Here is a 19,357-nt window from a genome sequence, read left to right on the forward strand (position 1 = left end):
CGAAAAGGGCGCTCCGGGCAGCCCGCGGGCCAACAATGGCGCGGGCGCACGCGCAGGGTCCGCCGGGGGAGGGAGGTGGGCGCGGCTGGCTCCGCCCCGCGGCGGGCTGGGCCACGTGACCCGGAGGCCCCGCCCCACCAGGGCGGGCTCTGCGCGCGGGCGGGGGCGCCGGCGGAAGTGACGCAGGGGCGCGCCTCGCTACGTGCGGCGACGTGGCGGCGGGGCCGGCGCGCGGCGGCGGAAGTGGCTCTCGCGCGGGGCCTGGGGTGTTTGTGTTTTGGTCCGCGGCGGAGCCGGCGGCCGGCCTGAGGGGAGGAGGGAGGAGGAGGCAGGGTCAGTGGGCGCTCGAGCGCCGGGCGGCGGCGGCGGCGGAGGCGGAGGAGGAAGGAAAGAGGAAGGCGGAGCGGAGAGAGGCGGGGACGGAGCCCGGCGGGGGCGGCGCCGCGGCGCGATCCCCGCGCCGTCCAGTCCGAGGGGAGGACGCGCCGCCGCCGCCGCCGCCGCAGGCCGCGCCTGGAACCTGCAGCCGGAGCTCCGGCGCCGCAGCCCCGCGCGCCCAGGTAGCCCCCGGCCTTCCGCCGCACGCGGCTCGGCGTCCCGGCGTCCGCGGGACCCGCCGCCACGGGGCTGCCAGCCGTCCTGCTCGCGCCGGGGCCCGGGACGGGGAGCCGCCGGCCGCGGTGGCCCGCGGAGGGCCCGGGGGCCAGGGTTGGGGCCGGCCGAGCGAGCGGCCGTGTCACCCCGCTCCCCGCGCAAGATGGCGCCGCGGGAGCGGCCCGGCGGCCGGGCGCGGGGCCGGGGACGAGGCGGGCGGGACGCGCGCGCGCGGCGGGCCTGCCTGCGGGCGGCCGCAGCTGCTGCCGGCGACTCAGTGTTCCCCGAGGAGGAACCTGGCCTCCGGCAGGTGTGGATTCGGGGAGCCCGGCTGTCCAGGGACTCTTGTCAGCCCTGGAAGGGGGTGAACCGCGCGGCCTGAAAACAGCCCGACACAGCTAGGCCGCCGAAGCCCGCAGACGGTGGAGCCCGTTGAACGTGCTCTGCTGTTCGCCTCCCTGCAAACTGGCTGCTCTCTGAAGACTTTCAGACTTTTTAAGTTCTGAACGTCATAATTCACATACTTGGTTTTTGTCGTTTGGTGAAATGGAGCCTGTGTCCAATGAGTTCCCTTTCACATAACTAGTGGGGGGAAAAAACCACATGGACACCACTGCGATAATTCAGGGCAGTTCAGAAACTTGATTCTTAATTTAAAATGGGGATCATAAGAGCTTCTTACGGTTGCTGTAAACCTAATTCGTGGAATGGTGATTGGCATAAAATAAATGCCTGGTAAATCTTAGCTGCTGTTATGAATTCAATTTTGATCAAAGAGCACCCAGAAGGACTTTTAACTACAGAACAGTAGTTATTTTCAAAAGATTTAAAATGCATTTTCTGTAAAATCTTTGGTTTTGGAAAACAAAAGTTTGTAATGAATACAAATGAATATTACAAAGTATAGCTTTTAATCTTAATGTAATGCTAACTATATTCATAATTAGATTTAGTTAATATTTTTGTTTGAGGTCCTTGGAGGGAACTGTAACCAAAGCTAAATCTTTTTTTTTTTTTCCTTTAACGAGCATCTGATGTTTTCCCTAAAATTTCGGGAGGACTACAGACTCTGTTCTTGCCTGGAGAATCCCAGGGACGGAGGAGCCTGGTGGGCTGCTGTCTCTGGGGTCGCACAGAGTCGGACACGACTGAAGCGACTTGGCAGTTGGCAGCAGCATAGGCTCTAATGCTGGGAAGGATTGGGGGCGGGAGGAGAAGGGGACGACAGAGAATGAGATGGCTGGATGGCATCACGGACTCTGTGGACATGAGTTTGAGTGAACTCCGGGAGTTGGTGATGGACAGGGAGGCCTGGCGTGCTGTGATTCATGGGGTCGCAAAGAGTCGGTCACGACTGAGCGACTGTACTGACTGACTGACAGGAATTGAGAGCATGTTGTCCTTGATGAGTAATTCAGTTTGCTGTTTTGTAGGTAATAGTTGGGAAGTGTTTCAGTTGCGGTTGTGCGTGATATGTGAAGGTTTGTTGGTACATTTTCAGTTTACATGACATTCTATTGATATTTGGTCATTATTTCATCAATGGGTCACTTTAATTGCCTATTTTCAATCGCTGCTGTGTGTTGACCACTGTATCAGAAATATTTTACATATATATTCTCTTAATTCTCACAGCGGTTATCAAAATTGGATATTCCTGAGTAGGGAGTTTGAAGTGAAAGCACTTGCTCCAACAGAAATTACTATAGCTGAATCGAATTAGATCCCCAAATGTAGTATGTTTGGCAGTGGTGGGAGGGTAGATGTGAGACTGGAGCATTTTTTTTAATCACAGAAAATTCTGTATGCAGAAGTAGGAAGAATAGTATAATGAACCCACCAACTAGCTTCAGTTATCTTGTTTTATTTATACCCCCATTGTTTGGGAGCAACTCAGATCTTTTATTTCATTTGTAAATACTTTAGGTACAGTATGTATTACTGAAAGATAAGAGGTCTTCAACACTGCCGTTTAGATAAAGTAGAGGGTGATTTTATTGTCTTGGATGTATGGTCTCATAGATATGTTTATTAATGAGTTCATTGTTAAGAGAGATTCTTGTATAAACTCATTTCATGGACAAGACAAATTTCTTATGAGGTACCTAAATGAAATCCAACAGTGACTTGAGAAGGAGAATCATCATATTTAATGTTTTTAAGCACATGGTCAGATTTTGATTAAAAGTAGAAGAAAGCTATTATGATTGATTTGTGAGTAGCTTGGAAAATAATTTTTTAAAAGTTTGCGAATATATTTGAGAATTATTAAATTATAAAAGAAGACTTAGAAGTTGCGCTTTAGGCTAGTCTTTTGTAAGTGTGTTAAATAGAAAATAATGACACGTTTAATTGTTAGCATCAACACTACTGAAGAATATAAGTAAATAAGACAGTAATTCAGTCACCATCCGGAGAACCACTGTGAACACTGCCGTGAGTGATGTATTGAGAACATGAGAATACAGTGTTAGACCCTTTAGCCACCAGACACAGATTTACTGAAAATATTTGTTGCTCCAAAGTTACCATTAAATAAAGAGCATGTGCCATTTAAAAGGAGCCTTCAGATAATAATGGCTGACTTTTATTGAATTTACTGTTTTAAGCTCTAAGATTTTTCCCTTAATTGACTTCCATTCCATTCCATTCCGTCGGTCAGTGGTGTCCGACTCTTTGCGACCCCGTGGACTGTAACCTACCAGGCTTCTCTGTCCATGGGATTCTCCAGGCAAGAATACTGGAGTGGGTTACCGTTTCCTTCTCCAGGGTTAATTGACTTAGTTTTACTCAAAACCGTTTTAACCTAAGTAAGCTAGTTCCAGAACCAGAACTAATCACCTTTCAGGTTGCATGGGTTGAAACTCAGCTCTGCTGAAGCTCTGTCACAGTAACTGTGTGACCTCAGTCAAGGCACCTAACCTTTCTATGCCTGTTTCCTTATTTTTTAAGGATTGGAATAGGCAACTTTATAGGATTGTTGAGTGGCTATGTTAAGTAAGTAAAACCATCTGGCACAAAATTGAGTCTTTAATAAAAGTTAGGTTTAAAATGTTTACAGAGCCTTAAAAATTACAGTGTGATTTTACGCTCAAAGCTCATGCCTTTACTTATTAATCGAAGCAGTGAATTAAAGTAAATGACCTTCAGTGTCCAATAGAGGTTATAATTGCCATGGATTAATGTGTTACAGGCAGAATTTTAAAGTGATAACATGCGATTTGCTTTGTTTTCCTGATTTGTATTTTTAATTACTTCATATTTGTTTTTTTACAGGTTTCTTTACCTCCAGAAAGAAAAGAATTGACACCTTGCATCCTGGAAGTTAATTTAAGAAACTGAAATTAGGGACTTCTTTCAAATTTGGACATGGCTAATCGAGGAGCAACAAGACCCAACGGGCCAAATACTGGAAATAAAATATGCCAGTTCAAACTAGTACTTCTGGGAGAGTCTGCTGTTGGCAAATCGAGCCTTGTGCTTCGTTTTGTAAAGGGCCAGTTTCATGAATTTCAAGAGAGTACCATCGGGGGTGAGATTTTCTTTTACCCTTTCTTCATTTAATTGACTCATATGTTGCCAAATAAGATTTTGCAGTTCTGATTGTGTGATGGTGGGTAACTAAATAGGTCACAGTGAGTAAAAGAGCTGAGCTGCAGACTCAAGCTTTATAGCTTGACTTTTGATAAGATAGTGTGTTTTAATATTTTGATTTCCTGGTAATCTCCAAGATGATAAAATACGGATGCAAACATGAGTAGAATCAGTGTCCCAAGTCTAAGATTTGATTGGTATCTTTCTTGATAATGTTTAAAAGCGTTTTCAAATTATCACCTCTGCTGAATTGTGTTGGCTTTAGAATGAATGGTGAAAATAGTAAAAGTTACCATTAAAATTTTAAATAACTGGACTATTTACAAATTACACTGATTTGCAAAATTAGTTACATTTTATTAAACATGTTTAAGAATGCTCCTAGGGCAAGGGAAGAGAAGAAGTGAGTGATTAATGAAGAGGGACTTGAGAGGGAAATGGGTCCCGGAGAGAAAGCGACAGAAAAGGGGAAAGAGCAAGCAAGACTGCTCACAGGGCCGGCGCTCAGACTGGGGGGAAGGACGGTGCGGATGGAGAGGAGACAGCCAGCAGCGCCGTGCTGGGGAGAGAAGGTGAGAAGCGAGATCCTGAGCTCAGAGAGAGCTGCAGCTGTGAGCAGCAGTGGGGCAAAGCCCTTTTTGGTCCTGCTTAATGTGTCAGATGAAGCTTTTGAATTAGGTAATGTCAGAGGAACCACACAGCTTTAAGATTCACCCTACTTTGCAAGAGGTGTGTAATTAAGCAGGACCGTATTTTTTCAGGTGTTCATGAATGTATTTTTAACCTCATGTTTTACAAAGTCAAATACCTTTTTTTTACTTTTGAAATACATAAGGCAGATACTCTCTAGCATGTAGCAACTTCTTGGGAGTCCACCTTTCAGAAGCATAACTTATGATGTGCATTGAGTATATGATCTCAAGTAAGTACACTGAGAATTAAATTTATGATTTCAGATTATCCCTTTAACATAAATTACAGAACTCTGCTATCTCCTGACTTTTCTATAGGAAACATAGTAGATAACGGATATTTCCTGTATAACAAGTGACAGCCCACCCCCAGTGTTTGTATATCATGTTACAGTGTGATCCCATTTTGTTGTTAATACTTTGTTTTTTTATAATGAATGAGCATCAGAAATACAGTCCTTTACATGAGTTTTTTATTTTGATTCCGAAATCTTGGTATCTTTAAAAATTGTGATTCTTTGTTGTTTCCTTGTTAATATACCTGTGTATATGTGGTTTAGTAGTGAAATATTACCTCTCAAGCTTTAGCCTCCTCCAGAAAACAAATTGGACCAAAGGTAACTAATCCACATAGTATATTAGTCACTCAGTTGTGTCTGGCTCTTTGCGTTCCCATGGACTGTAGCCCACCAGGCTCCTCCATCAGTGGAATTCTCCAGGCAAGAAGAAAGAGTGGGTAGCCATTCCTTTCTTCAGGGGATCTTCCCGACCCAGGCATTGAACCCGGGTCTCCTGAATTGCAGGCAGATTCTTTACCAACTGAGCCACCAGGGACACCAAGCCCATATGGTAGGAAAGATTTTTAAAGACTTTCGAGATTGTGCCCACCCACCTTAACCCGTGCAAAAGGTTAATTATAACTACTTTTGGCAAGTGATTGTTGCTTGCAGCATTTCCCAAAATACATGTGCACTGTAGGCTAAACACTTGGGCAAAAATATGTCTGGGACTTGCTATATTCTTACCCTCCCTGCCTTCACAGTAGGTATTAAAATAACAAAAGCAGGAAGTACTGTAGTAAAGAACTTAATTCCTGGGAAATGTAGCCCAAGAGTAGAATTTTTGTTTTATGGATACTTCCAATTACCTTCTAAGAGTACTTTTTCCTAATGACATCTCAAGACAGACATTTAAAAGAAAAGTTTAACCCCCTGTCAGTGCATCATAAATATACATATTCTCTGATATGTGTGTATGAGTGTGTGTATATAATCTCCATTTCCATTTAATACCAATTGTTTATATTTCATTAATGAAATTGTCAAAAAGTTTTCATTCTAACACGTAAAACTTCTAATACTTTGTACTTGTACAGATTGAGCCTGGCTTTTTTAACCACTTTTAGAAGGAATTTACATCCAAGTTTCTGTCTTAATGGTTATTGAATACTTTTTCAGTATGTTGACCACATATTAGTCCTGGTTTTTTGTTTGTTTTTAAAAGATAATTAACATATAATATGTGTTTAAGGCATAAGATGTATTAACTTGTTTACAGAGTGTGCACTGTTCTTTTATGCTCTTTGCTAAACAACTCTTCACTCTTAAGGACTAGAGTAGATTGTAAACATCTAAGGATTTCAAGGTTTGAGTTGTTTAAGATCTTGTAGATAATGTGTATTTTTGTTTGGCTGATGTATGGGAGGAGTTATCTGAAAATGAACCTGGCCAGATGTTTTATGTTTCATCTATTCTTTATTTTAGACTTAACTATTTATGTTTAGTAACATTAGTTATGGTCTGAAGAGTTCACTTGAAATTTCCATCTCTGATTGCATTGTAAGGTGGAATTCATATACTGTACTCTTGGATTTGTGTATTTTAGAACCTTACAGTGATCAAGAACAGTAAGATGTCTTCAGTTTTTGTGGTGGTTCTTAAACATGATGGTTTGATTTAAGCAAATAAGAATCCATGTTGCCTCCCTGTATCCCCCGCCCCTGTCCCTGATTCTATAGCTCTCATAATGAGATGGGAAGTTAGGTGCTGGGTTTGTGCTTTGGGGAGTTCTAGCTTACAGCTGGAGTTAAAGGCTGCATGACGTTTGTGTTCCTTCTGTTTGTCTAAGACTAGCCCATAAGCTTTGCAGGGAGCTTTAGGCTTGGGTGGTTGCCTCCCTTCTTGTTATCTCATCTGGAGGCTCGGAAGCTCTTCATTAAATACTTGTTGGGTGATAGGGCTGGCCATCTTCCACTTAACAACTTGAACACCTAAAGACTTCAAAGATTTCTAGGGAGTTCCTCGTGTCGAAATCGGAGCAAGTTTATAATCTACAATGAAAAAGCATGCTGTCTTTCGACTCTTCTCTTTGAGAGAGAAATGTTTGATATCACAGTCAGAAAATGGAATAATTGCTTTTTTTTTTTTAACTGTGATTTGTGTACGATTAAAAAAAAAAACATGCTGTTCGTCAGCTACTCCAGTTTGAGGATTACAAGTGTTTCATGCCGGTTACATTAACCTGCTAGGCCTGTTTAAAATACCATAGTCCTTCTCTGTTCCATCAAGGATGCTCTGCCTTGTCTTTCCTTAAAGGAGTTGAATAGCCAGCGTTTCCAGGCGTCTGCACTGTGGCTGCTCCCCTTCGTTGCCATCAGTGGTCGAGGACTGGTTATATGCAAAATGGATGAAACAAGGGCCCTCTGTTTGAAGCTATTTCAACAGTTATTAACCCTGAGAAGAATGTTTGCATTATTTCAGGACTTTTTTTTACTAGAAGGACAAAGTTTATATTTTATTTAACATCTGTCCAATTTCCTCTACCGGGCTACCAGGACTTGTTTTTCTTTTCAGATTCAAAACATCTAATGGGGCAAAAGTTGTTATTAAAAATTAAGAAAAACAAAGTTCATTTCAAAGATACTGTTATTGGTTTTACCTTACCTTACCAGTTGATGGCCAGGACTTTCTTAAGAGTCAAGCATTGTGGTTAAGAAAGGGGTGTGGCCTGGGGACAGACTTTGTGTCCACATTGTTTGATTTAAAATTCTGGCTCCAGCACATAACAACTATATCATCTTACACAAGTCCTACCCAGCTTTATTTACTCTTAATATGGAATGAAAAGAATAGTACCTAAATTTTACAGGTTTGTTTTTTCTTTATTAAATGAAAGTACATATACATTTCTTGGCACAATGCCTAGCACAGAGTAAAATGCTTATTAAACGTTAGCTATTACCTTTATTGTCACCACCATTACTTTTTGCTGAGTCATTTTTATTATTGTTGATATTTTTCTGGTATTGACATGGCATTATTTTAGAATTGTGACTGTTCCATCAAGTGCATAGCATTTTAGGATTTGACAGTGTTAAAGAATTTTATGTCCAGATTTTCTTCTCTTGGAAATTTCTTATTAAAGATTTTAAGAGCAAATAAGATGTAAAAAACCTTTATAAGCAACTGCTTCCTAAATTTGAGCCTTCCTAAAAATGAACTTAAGTGGATAGCATTCATTAATACAACTGTGTTTCTTTAAATTCTATATGGTAAATTCTTGCTTAACTACCCCAGCATATGCTTGTTTTCACACAAGTGGTTAGTCATGTATGTTACATTAAATGCCTGATACCCATGTCAACTAAGTTATTTATGGACATTTTCTTAGAGGGAGAAATCACAGGTAAATTGAATACTACATATATGTAGAGACTAAAGTTGCTTCCTAAACTGAGAAATAAAAGGCAGCTAGAAAATGTGAATCGGAATAACTCATGTTTTTCCTGAAGTAAGCTTTCCACTATTGCCCTTCACTTGTGAGCCTTAAGAAAAGACTTGTTGTGTAATTGTAATCTGAACATCTGTTTACTTCTTTATCTTTTTGTTTCTGCATTATATTCGATTGCTAAGTTGTGTCTAACTCCATGGACTGCAGCACACCAGGCTTCCCTGTTCTTTCCGGTCTCCTAGAGTTTGCTTAAACTAAAGGACCATCTAGTCAAGGCTATGGTTTTTCCAGTGGTCATGTATGGATGTGAGAGCTGGACTGTGAAGAAGGCTGATCGCCGAAGAATTGATGCTTTTGAACTGTGGTGCTGGAGAAGACTCTTGAGAGTCCCTTGGACTGCAAGGAGAGCCAACCAGTCCATTCTAGAGGAGATCAATCCTGGGTGTTCCTTGGGAGGACTGATGCTAAAGCTGAAACTCCAGTATTTTGGCCACCTCATGCGACGAGTTGACTCACTGGAAAAGACTCTGATGCTGGGAAGGATTGGGGTCAGGAGGAGAAGGGGACGACAGTGAATGAGATGGCTGGATGGCATCACCAACTCAATGATGGTGAGTTTGAGTGAACTCCAGTAGTTGGTGATGGACAGGGAGGCCTGGCGTGCTGTGATTCATGGGGTTGCAAAGAGTCGGACACGACTGAGCGGCTGAACTGAACTGAATGTCATTGAGTCAGTGATGCCATCCAACCATCTCATCCTCTGTCGTTCCCTTCTCCTGCCCTCAGTGTTTCCCAGCGTCAGAGTCTTTCTCTTCACATCAGGTGGCCAGAGTATTGGGGCTTCAGCATCATTCCTTCCAATACATATTCAGGGTTGATTTCCTTTAAGATAGACTGGTTTGATCTCCCTGTAGTCCAAGGGACTCTCAAGAGTCTTCTCTAGCACCACAGTTCGAAAGCATCAATTCTTCAGCACTCAGCTTTCTTTATAGTCCAACTCTCACATCCATACGTGATGACTGGAAAAACCATAGCCTTGACCATATGGACCTTTGTCAGCAAAATGATGTCTGCTTTTTAGTACGCTGTTTAGATTTGTCATAACTTTTCTTCCAAGGAGCAAATATCTTTTAATTTTGTAGCTGCAATCACTGTCCACAATGATTTTTCCACAAGAAAATAAAATGTGTCACAGTTTCCACTTTTTACCTATTTGCCATGAAGTGATGGAACAAGATGCCATGATCTTAGTTTTGTGAATGTTGAGTTTTTAACTGGCCTTTTCGTTCTCATCAAGAGGCTCTTTAGTTCCTCTTTACTTTCTGCCATAAGTGTGGTATCATCTGCTTATCTGAGGTTATTGATATTTCTCCCAGCAATCTTGATTCCAGCTTGTGCTTCCTCCAGCCCAGCGTTTCTCATAATGTACTCTGCATATAAGTTAAATAAGCAAGGTGACAATATACAGCCTTGTCGTACTCCTTTCCCAATTTGAAATCAGTCTGCTGTTCCCTGTCCAGTTCTAACTGTTGCTTCTTGACCTGCATAAAGGTTTCTCAGGAGGCAGGTAATGTGGTCTGGTCTGGTATTCCCATCTCTTTAAGAATGTTCCACAGTTTGTTGTGATCCACACATTCAGAGGCTAAATTTAGTGTAGTCATTGAAGCAGAAGTAGATGTTATTCTGGAATTCTCTTGCTTTTTCTATGATCCAGTGGATGTTGGCAATTTGATCTCTGGTTCCTCTGCCTTTTCTAAATCCAGCTTGCACATGTGGAAGTTCTCAGTTCATGTACTGTTGAAGCCTAGCTTGGAGAATTTTGAGCATTACTTTGCTAGTGTGTGAGATGAGTGCAATCGTGCAGTAATTTGAACATTCTTTGCATTGCCTTTCTTTGGGATTGGAATGAAAACTGACCTTTTCCAGTCCTGTGGCCCCTGCTGAGTTTTCCAAATTTGCTGACATATTGAGTGCAGCACTTTACCAGCATCATCTTTTAGGATTTAAAATTGCTTGACTAAAATTGCATCAGCTCCACTAGCTTTGTTCATAGTAAAGCTTCCTAAGGTCCACTTGACTTCCCACTTGAGGCTGTGGCTCTTGGTGAGTGACCACATCATTGGTGGTATCCAAGCAGAGGCATCTGCATATTGTTTTCAATTAAAAGTACTTTTGAGAAAGGAAAGAAGACCTGGGGACAAACCACCAGTGTGTTGTTTTCAGTTCATGAGAAAAGTGATTCTTGAAATACACATTATTCTTTCTGTTCCAGTGAGAGTTGGAATTTTTTGAAGTTAATCTTTTGGCTTCAAGTGAAAGAAAATTGTCTTTATGTGTAATAAATATTCCTTATAAAAAGTACATATTCAGCATTTGAGATAGGTTGTATTACTTGAAGAAGTTGGTAAAGATTTGATATTTTATATATTTGTACCAGTTCTGACCAAAAATATTCTAATAGTCTTAACTTCAGTTATTCTCCAGTGTCCTGGTTTTAGATGTTATCATATGTGGCTACTTAAACATTGCTGTGAATTAGGAGCCAATAAGTTTAGCTTCAGTCCTGGCACTGTTTTACAGCAGTGCTGTTAACACACCATAAAATGAGAGAGAATTGAGCTAGATGAGGATTCTTCTAGAAAAGGATTCTTCTTTTTTTAAAGAGTGTGCTTTCTCCACATTAAACGAAGCAAGAGACACAGTTAAACTTTTTCTTCCTCTTGAATTTGTTTCACACATTTTGTGATGAGTGTCCGTTTTTGCCCTGTCCTACTTCATTCATTAATTCCCTTTGGTGCTGCTGAAATGTTCAGAGCTGTTTGGCAGAATAATTTTGCCAATTAGCTCTAACTATGGTGAACCACCTCTATTGATTCACTAATTTACTGCTTTTATTCTGTTACATACAGGGAAATAAAATTGTCAAGCTTCTCGAAAATTCATTTATTCAACAAACTTACCAAGTTCCTAGTACTGTGCTAAGTACTAGAAATCGAAGTTAACCTTTCCCCCTTTTGGGTCTTTGACTGTAGTAATCCGATGTCCACTGTCCCTTTATGTACCCTTCCTTACGATGAATGCTGAACCAGTTCACCTTACGACAGCATCATTTGGAGTCATCACAAGAGCCTTTTGTTAACAGGCCTCTTGGTGGCAAACAGGGATGTATTAGAGTAAGAAAAGAACAGGAGTTATTCCAGGGACTTTTGGAATTTGATCATGGGCTGTTTTGATTTAAACGTGAACTCTGGCTACCAGATTACTAAATCTCTCAGGATGAGAATGAAGTCACATACTGGATTTTGAAAATAAGAAATAATCCTTAATGTTTTACAAGTGTTGCAAAACACTGTTTGAGGTAAGTGTTGGTGAACAGCGTTCATCCTTTTTTTTTTTTTGGTAATATAGATGAGGAAGGGTAACAACAGCATGAGGAGCCAGTCGCTTGCGGTGCTCTGTCCTGTTTGCAGAGCTGAGGGCGTCACCAGCAGGCTCTGCAGATTCAAAAAGAAGAGAATTACGTGATGACCAGACATCGTCAGCATTTCTCAGTCACATAAGATACTCACTCAGGGGCTTCCTGGTGTCTCGGAGGTTAAGATTTCATGCCTTCACGGTTGGGTCACAGGTTCAGTCCCTGGTCAGGGAACTAAGATCCCGTATCCCACATGGTGTGGCCAAGAAATTTTTAAAAATATTTTTAAGTTATTTATCCTTGTATACTAGAACCTAGAGAATCCTAACTTTTAAAAATTGTATTCATAAGTAATTAGTAAATTTTAGAAAAATGTGATGTCTGTGAAATGCAGGGTGATTTTCAGGATCGCTTGTAAGGTAATTTTAAAGTTGGTTACATGTTATGTGACACACTCATAGAATTGGCATTCCCATAGTGTCATGCAGGCTTTACGATGGCTTTATGAGGAAATGCTAATTTTATAGATGAGGAAATGAAGGCAACAGAAGTGATATGGCTGAGGTGCTGCAGCTAAGTGACAGCTGGGATGAAAGATCTTTCTTCAGGGCAGTCTGTATTCTGAAATTCATGAAGTTGAGGGTCAGGATATGCATGATGTAAGCATTCTGTTATAATTAAACATGTGGTACTTGACAGATGCAGACCCCCCTTATGTATCGATTTATAAGGAAAATGATGTGAAAGTATTTTAAATAAAAATTTAGATCACTCATGTTCCAGAGTTAGTGCCACGGTGTTCATCTTTATGTCATCCACATGTGTCACATTTTTATATCATTAATTTGTTCTTGTGAGTCAAAATTCAAATGGTTTCCGTTGAAAAGTTTCCTTCCTATCTTCTGCCTACTTAGTTCTTTTTTTCCAGAGATTCCCTGTTTGCTCAGCAGGTGAAGAATCCTCCTGAAATGCAGGAGACACAGGAGAAGTGGGTTCAATCCCTGGTTTGGGAAGACCCCTTTGAGGAGTAAAACAGCAGACTGCTCCAGTATCCTTGCCTGGAGCGTCTCGTGGACACCATAGCCTGGTGGACCACAGTCCAGAGGGTCAGAGAGTCAGATAGCCTGAGCAGCCACATGCAGGGCAGCCCCGTGGTACTTTGTCCTTGGAAAGTTACTCTTATTCACATCTATATGTTTTTTCCACTTTATGCAATCTAAAACATGTCAGACTCTCTGCAATATGCTTTTTATTTTTCTGTTTATTACTGTCCCAGTTATCTATTGTTCAGAAACAAATGACTCCAAAGCGTAGTCATTTAAAACAGTGTCTCTTGGTTCTGGGGGTTGAGTGGGCTTAGGGGATTTTCTGATGTCACGGCCGGGGGGTCAGTCCTGGGGCTCCCGTCACCTCAGCATGTCTGGGAGCTCAGCTGGGGCTGTCGGCCAGAATACCTGCATATGGCCTGCCTCCTGGTTTGAGTTTCCTCACAGGATGGTGCTGGCCTCAAGCATGAATGTCCCCAAGATGCCAGGCAGGGGCTGGATGGCTTTTTATGACCTACCCCCAGGAGTCCAGAGATAGCGCCAGTGATGCTCAGGTCACAGACTTGCACAGATTTGAGGGAGCAGAGCCAGTGCCATGTTTTAACAAGAATATGCGTGAAATCTTGTGGCCGTCTTGGAACAGACACTGATTTTTCTAATCATTCTATGAGAAGTGCCCTCGTTTTTCTTGGCTGTATCAGCATTCCATTGAATGGATCCTGTCAGTACTTTTATCAGTTCTAGTTTCAGATTTGCACAGTAGTTTTATACTTTGGCGTGTTAGTGCTGCAGTGAATAATATCGTAGTCATTTCTTATGTGTTCCAAGTATTTCTGTAACAAGTTTCTTGAAGCTGATTGCTGTGTCAAAAGTTACATACTTTTGTAATTCTGATACATTTTTTCCACTGCCCTCCCCAGCAATGCACAGAACGCCTGTCACCCTGTTTTACTCACTCAGGGTAGTGTCGCACTTGTAGGTCTTCACCATGCTTACATACATGGATCTCTACATTTTTTAGTGTATTTTTTTTAATAACGATGAGGTCAAGCATCTTTTCATATTTTAGAGTCCCATTATGTTTCCATTTTCTGTAAACTATAACTGCATGGTATTTTTATATAGAATCATTTGTAGTTATAGTATCATATTCTGTTCTCTTTATTAGTGATAATACTCAATATCTCTGTATTCATATTTATTTCAGTAACTGGTAATCTATATTTTAACCATACCATTATTGTTAGACATTTAGTGTTCACATTTTGTTTGCTATTTTGGGTAATAATCTAATATTGAATATATTCTTAGAAATTTTCCCCTCTGGATTTATTTCTGTAAGATCTGTTTCTAGATGTGGTTACTGAATCAAAGTAATTTTATTTAATGATTATGGTATCAAAGGAATTTCAGTCTTTTCATCACTTTTTTCTTCCCTTAGAGAGAGAGATTCCCAACTTCTTTGGGCCTTGCTTAGCACAGGTAATTCTATCCGGGTTTATAGGTTTCTGAACTTTTCCTCTGGAGTCTAGTCTTCTGTGTCTCTTCTTGCTTTCTTTAGCTTGCCCTTTTCCAGTCTTCTATTATAAAATTCTCAGATCCTAGAACTTTTATTTTAAACTCACTTAGATAGGATTATTGCTAAGCACTAAACGTCACTTTCAAAGCCAGTGATGTTTAAAAAATCTGGTAGATTTCTTTCAGGCCTGGGAACTGTTCAGTGCTAGATTCTTGAACCCAGTGGAGTAGGGATGTCACTAAAGAGAAAGGGGGAAGCAGCCTCCTTTGCGTAACAGCCTGGGCTCCATCCTGCACATCACCTTTGGTTTCTTTGTTTGAAAAGGATGTGTCTGGGTGTAGAATTTTCAGCATTTATCTTTCTTAGTGTTCTCTGAGCTCCCTGGGTATGTAATTTGGTGTTTGACATTATTTGGGAGAAATTCTGTCTTTACTGCCTCACATATTTTGTTCCTTTCTTCTTGTGATATTCCCATTATGAATGTGATACACCTTTTGTCGTTGTCCCAGAGTTCTTGGATATTTTGTTCTGTGTTTTCCAGTCTTGATTCTCTTTATATTTCAGCTTCGGAGGGTTCTGTTGATAGACCTCAAGGTCTGAGTTCTTGGCTCAGCTGTGTCCAGTCATCCGAGAAGTCTGTCAGAGGCATTCTCTATTTCTGTTTCAGTATTTTTGATCTCGGCACTTTTGGGGGTCCTTCGTATCTCCATCTCTCTGCTGACATTGCCCGTTTGTTCTCTGCATTCTGTCTTCACATTAGGGTTCTTAGCTCATTAGTCGTTTCCAATTCCCAGTCTTTTAATACCATCATTTCTGCTGCTGATATGGTTCTGATACTTTTTCTGTCTCTTCAAACTGTTTTTTGCCTTTTATTATGCCTTGTAACTTTTCTTGTTGTCTGGATATGATACAGTAAAAGCAACTGCTGTAAGTGCGCTTTTAGTAGCACGGTAGAATTGTTGAGCAAGTGGTCATCAGGTTTTTTTTTCTCCCCTGCCTTAGACAAGACAGGATGGCTAGAATGGGCTGGAATTAGACATTTCCTTTCTCTCACGTGGAAGGATAGAACTGGCTTAAGTTGGATATTTCTTTCTCCAGGTCCATTAAAGTGAAGTCGCTCAGTCGGGTCCAACTCTTTGCGACCCCATGGACTGTAGCCTGCCAGGCTCATTCGTCCATGGAACTTTCCAGGCAAGGATACTGCAGTGGGTTGCCATTTCCTTCTCCAGGTCCGTTAAGAGTCTGATAATACTCCCAGCAGGCTGTGCTCAGATCAGCTCCTTTCTTATGTGGACGGGCTTTGTTAAGAACATGATGATCTCGTTTATTTCAGAATGGTTCCTTTCCCCTCACCTTGTCAGAAGCAGGAGAGGATTTCTCTCTGATATTTGCTGTGAGAGCCTAATCTAGTTCCTGGTTGTCAAACCCACAGGAGTGTGGTGCCTCCCTTCCTGCCGGCTTCTCCTGGAGTTTGTCTGTTTACGGTTGCTCTGGGTCTCTCTTGCTTCTTGTGGGCTTTTTCCAGGTTCGGTGATTGGGGGCTGCTTCTCACTGCGGTGCTGGGCTTCTCACTGCGGTGGCACCTCTTGTTGCAGAGCACGGGCCCCAGACACACAGGCTTAGTTGTGCCACGGCATATGGGATCTTCCCAGACCAGGGACCGAACCTGTGTACCATCAGCAGGCATATTCTCAGCCGCTGGGCCGCCAGGGATGTCCTTCTGGAGTTTTAACTCAGACTTGTCCATAACTGGCCTCCAGTTACAGTTCCTGCAGCAGCACTGGTCTCCTCGGGTGACTGCTCAGACGCCGTGGTTTTCTGTACCAACCTGTCTTTATTTCTCCAATTTGGGGGCGGTAGATTGCCTTGTAACCTCACTGTTTCAGATCAAGAACAATTATTGATTTTTCAGTTTTTGTAGTTTCTCCTTTGCCAGGTTGGCGTGATGAGCTCTGAGCTCCTGAGGTGCAGAACCAGGCCACTTTATGCAACGTGTGGGATCTCAGTTCCCTGACCGGGGATCGAACCTGTGCCCCCTGCATTGGGGACATGTAGTCTTAACCACTGGTTTGCCACTGGTTTGCCACAGTGGAAGTCCCTGCAGGGATTTTTTTTAAGTACTGTTTAAACTATTCAGCAGCGTATCTGTTGTCCATAAATGTCCTTCATAGGGACTTGCCTGGCTGTCCAGCAGTTAAGACTCCACACTCCCACTGCAAGAAGTGTGGGTTCCATCCCTGGGTGGGGAGCCAAGATCCCACAGCCATGTGATGCGGCCAAAAAGTAAAAAAACAACAAAATGTCTTCTTTTGATGCTTGTTGGGGAGCGTTTGTCCGCTGGTTACTAGCTTGTAACAGCCGCTCCTTCTCTCCCTTCTCACATTTCGCCCCTTTCTTCCCCGCTCCTGTTTGTATCCTGTGCCTCCATTCTGCTCCCCAGTTTAGTGTTAGGTCCATCATTGTTACAGACACCCTGTCCGGTGAGTCCCCTTGGTGTGGTGACCACGGTCTGTCAGCCTTGAGGGTTCAAACACTGGTTTTATCTCGGGTGACCACATTTGGTGCACTAGGCTAATACTAACCAAGTTCAAACTCCTGCAGCTAACTTTGAAACAGTATACATTAGTGTACTGTTAAATGTACTAATATGATCCTGTTCAGCTGGACATGTGACTAGCTTAGTCCTGGTTAGTAGATTCCCTTAGAAGAGTAGTGTCCTTTAAGAATAACCATCAAGCTATGATTGTGAAATAAAAACACATTGGCTTCTTTTATTCTTTTGTTATTTCTGAAAAAACTTACATGAATTAGTCTTTTAAAAGTGTATCTTCCTCCTAGACAGTGGTAGAGAAAAAGTGATTATTGTTTTTATCTCATTTTGCATGACTCCATGCAGACTCTTCCCTGTGTATCATTGTGTGCTCCAAGATTGTATTCATTTGGCAGCAGTTATCTTCAGATGTTGCTTGAATGACTTTTGTTGTGTTAAGATATGCATAATAAATGTTTTATGATTTTAACCATTTTAAATGTACATTTAGCATTAGGTACATTCACACTGTTGTGCAGGCATCACGTCCAGCCCTACTCATTAAACAATAACGCCCTATTTCCCACACCCACCCCTATCAAATACCATCCTGTTTATGAATTTGACTGCTCTAGGAACCTCACTCGTATATGAGAAATTACATGATAGTGTCCTTTTATGACTGGCTTAGTTCACTTAGTATGTGATCAGGGTTCATCCATCTTGTGAAGGTGTCAATTTTTCCTTATTTTTAAAGGGAAAATAATATTCCATATACCACATTTTTCTTTTTCATTCATCCTTTGATGAACTCTTTGGTCTCCTCCAGCTTTTGGCGATTGTGAATAACACTGCTGTGAATATTGGTGTACAAATACCTTTCATATCTTTTGAGCATATACCTGGAAGTAGAATTGCTGGATCATATGGTACCTCTGTGTTTAATATTTTTGAAGAATTTCTATACCATTTTCCACAGTGGCTGCGCTATTTTACATTCCCACTTTGAGTGCACAGGGTTTCAATTTCTCTCCGTCTTTGTGGACTGTTGTTTTTTGCTGTTTTGATAGTAGCTATTCTAATGGGTGTGAAGGGGTATCTTGTATTGATTTGCATTTTTCTAGTAGTGATGTCAAGCATCTTCTCGTGTGCTGCTTGGCCGTCTGTGTGTGTATTTTCCCCCCTTTGGCCACGCCACATGGCTTGTTAAATCTTAGTTCCCTCACCTGGGATCCAACCTGGGCCCCAGCAGTGAACGCCCTGAGTTCTAACCACTGGACTGCCAGGAAATTCCTGGCCATTTGTATATCTCTGGAGAAATGTTTATTAAAGTTGTTTGTCTACTTTTTTAACTGGGTAGTTTGGATTTTTTGTGTGTTGCTAAGTTGTAGGAGTTCTATGTATATTCTGGATACCAACCCCTTGAAAGTGAGTGTTAGTCACTCAGTCGTGTCCGACTCTTTGTGATCATGGGGTGTAGCCGCCAGGCTCCCCTGTCCATGGGATTCTCCAGGCAAGAATACTGGAGTGGTTGCTACGCCCTCCTCCAGGGGATTTTCCTGACCCAGGGATCAAACCCGGGTCTCCTGCATCACAGGCAGATTCTTCACATCTGTGTCACCAGGGAAGCCCCAGTCCCTTATCAGTCTCTTATCAGATGTTTAAGAAGGTCAGTCTGGTGAGTGTTAGATCATCTCATAGGATGGATTTACCTTGGGGAACGTTGCCGTTTTTGGGTCTGTGTTGTGCCTTGCGGGCCTCGTTGCCCCACAGCGTATGGAGTCCTGCTTCCCTGAACCGGGGTTCAGCTCCTGTCCCCTGCACTGGGAGGCGGAGTCTTAACCATGGACCAGCAAGGGACTCCGTGCCGTCTGTTGAACGGTGGCCCGCACAGGGAGACGCGCACCTCGCCGCCCCTCTGGCGCTTGTGGTCTGCGTGTGGCTGCTGCGCGCTCCCGTTTGCCGCAGTCTGTGCTCATCCCTTCCTCCGCTGTCGCCTCCGTTGGCCTGTGACCCTCCTGTGAATGCTTATCTCCCTCTTTGCTCTCTAACCCAGTGCTCTGTAGTCTCATCTGCAACACACACATGCAGTTTTCATGGAAAATAAAAATGGCCTCAGCTTTTTCTTTTTCTGTTGTTGGCTTTAAACCATCCATACGTTCCTGTCTGTGTGCAGTGTTGTCATCTGAAGTCAGTGCTCATCTGTCTGGTAAAGTTCATTCTATTAATATGATGACA

At 42.4% G+C, this 19,357-nt stretch overlaps 1 protein-coding gene across 2 annotated transcripts in view; it reads left to right on the forward strand.

Moving 5' to 3' along the window:
- Nucleotides 1-234: 234 nt before the first annotated feature.
- The window catches only part of RAB5A (RAB5A, member RAS oncogene family), a 33,463-nt gene continuing 14,340 nt past the window's right edge, over nucleotides 235-19,357 (forward strand). The window contains exons 1-3 of one of the 2 annotated variants that reach the window (XM_055417134.2): nucleotides 235-560; nucleotides 2,028-2,075; nucleotides 3,871-4,126. In XM_055417134.2, the coding sequence (XP_055273109.1) occupies nucleotides 3,964-4,126 (163 nt within the window). In that variant the 5' untranslated portion in view covers nucleotides 235-560; nucleotides 2,028-2,075; nucleotides 3,871-3,963. The remainder of the gene's footprint in view (nucleotides 561-2,027; nucleotides 2,076-3,870; nucleotides 4,127-19,357) is intronic. The other variant, XM_055417126.2, reaches the window with a different exon arrangement.

The sequence above is a fragment of the Moschus berezovskii genome, chromosome 1 (genome assembly GCF_049115385.1).
Source record: "Moschus berezovskii isolate FMDL1 chromosome 1, NW_MosBer_1.0, whole genome shotgun sequence".
Lineage (NCBI taxonomy): Eukaryota > Metazoa > Chordata > Mammalia > Artiodactyla > Moschidae > Moschus > Moschus berezovskii.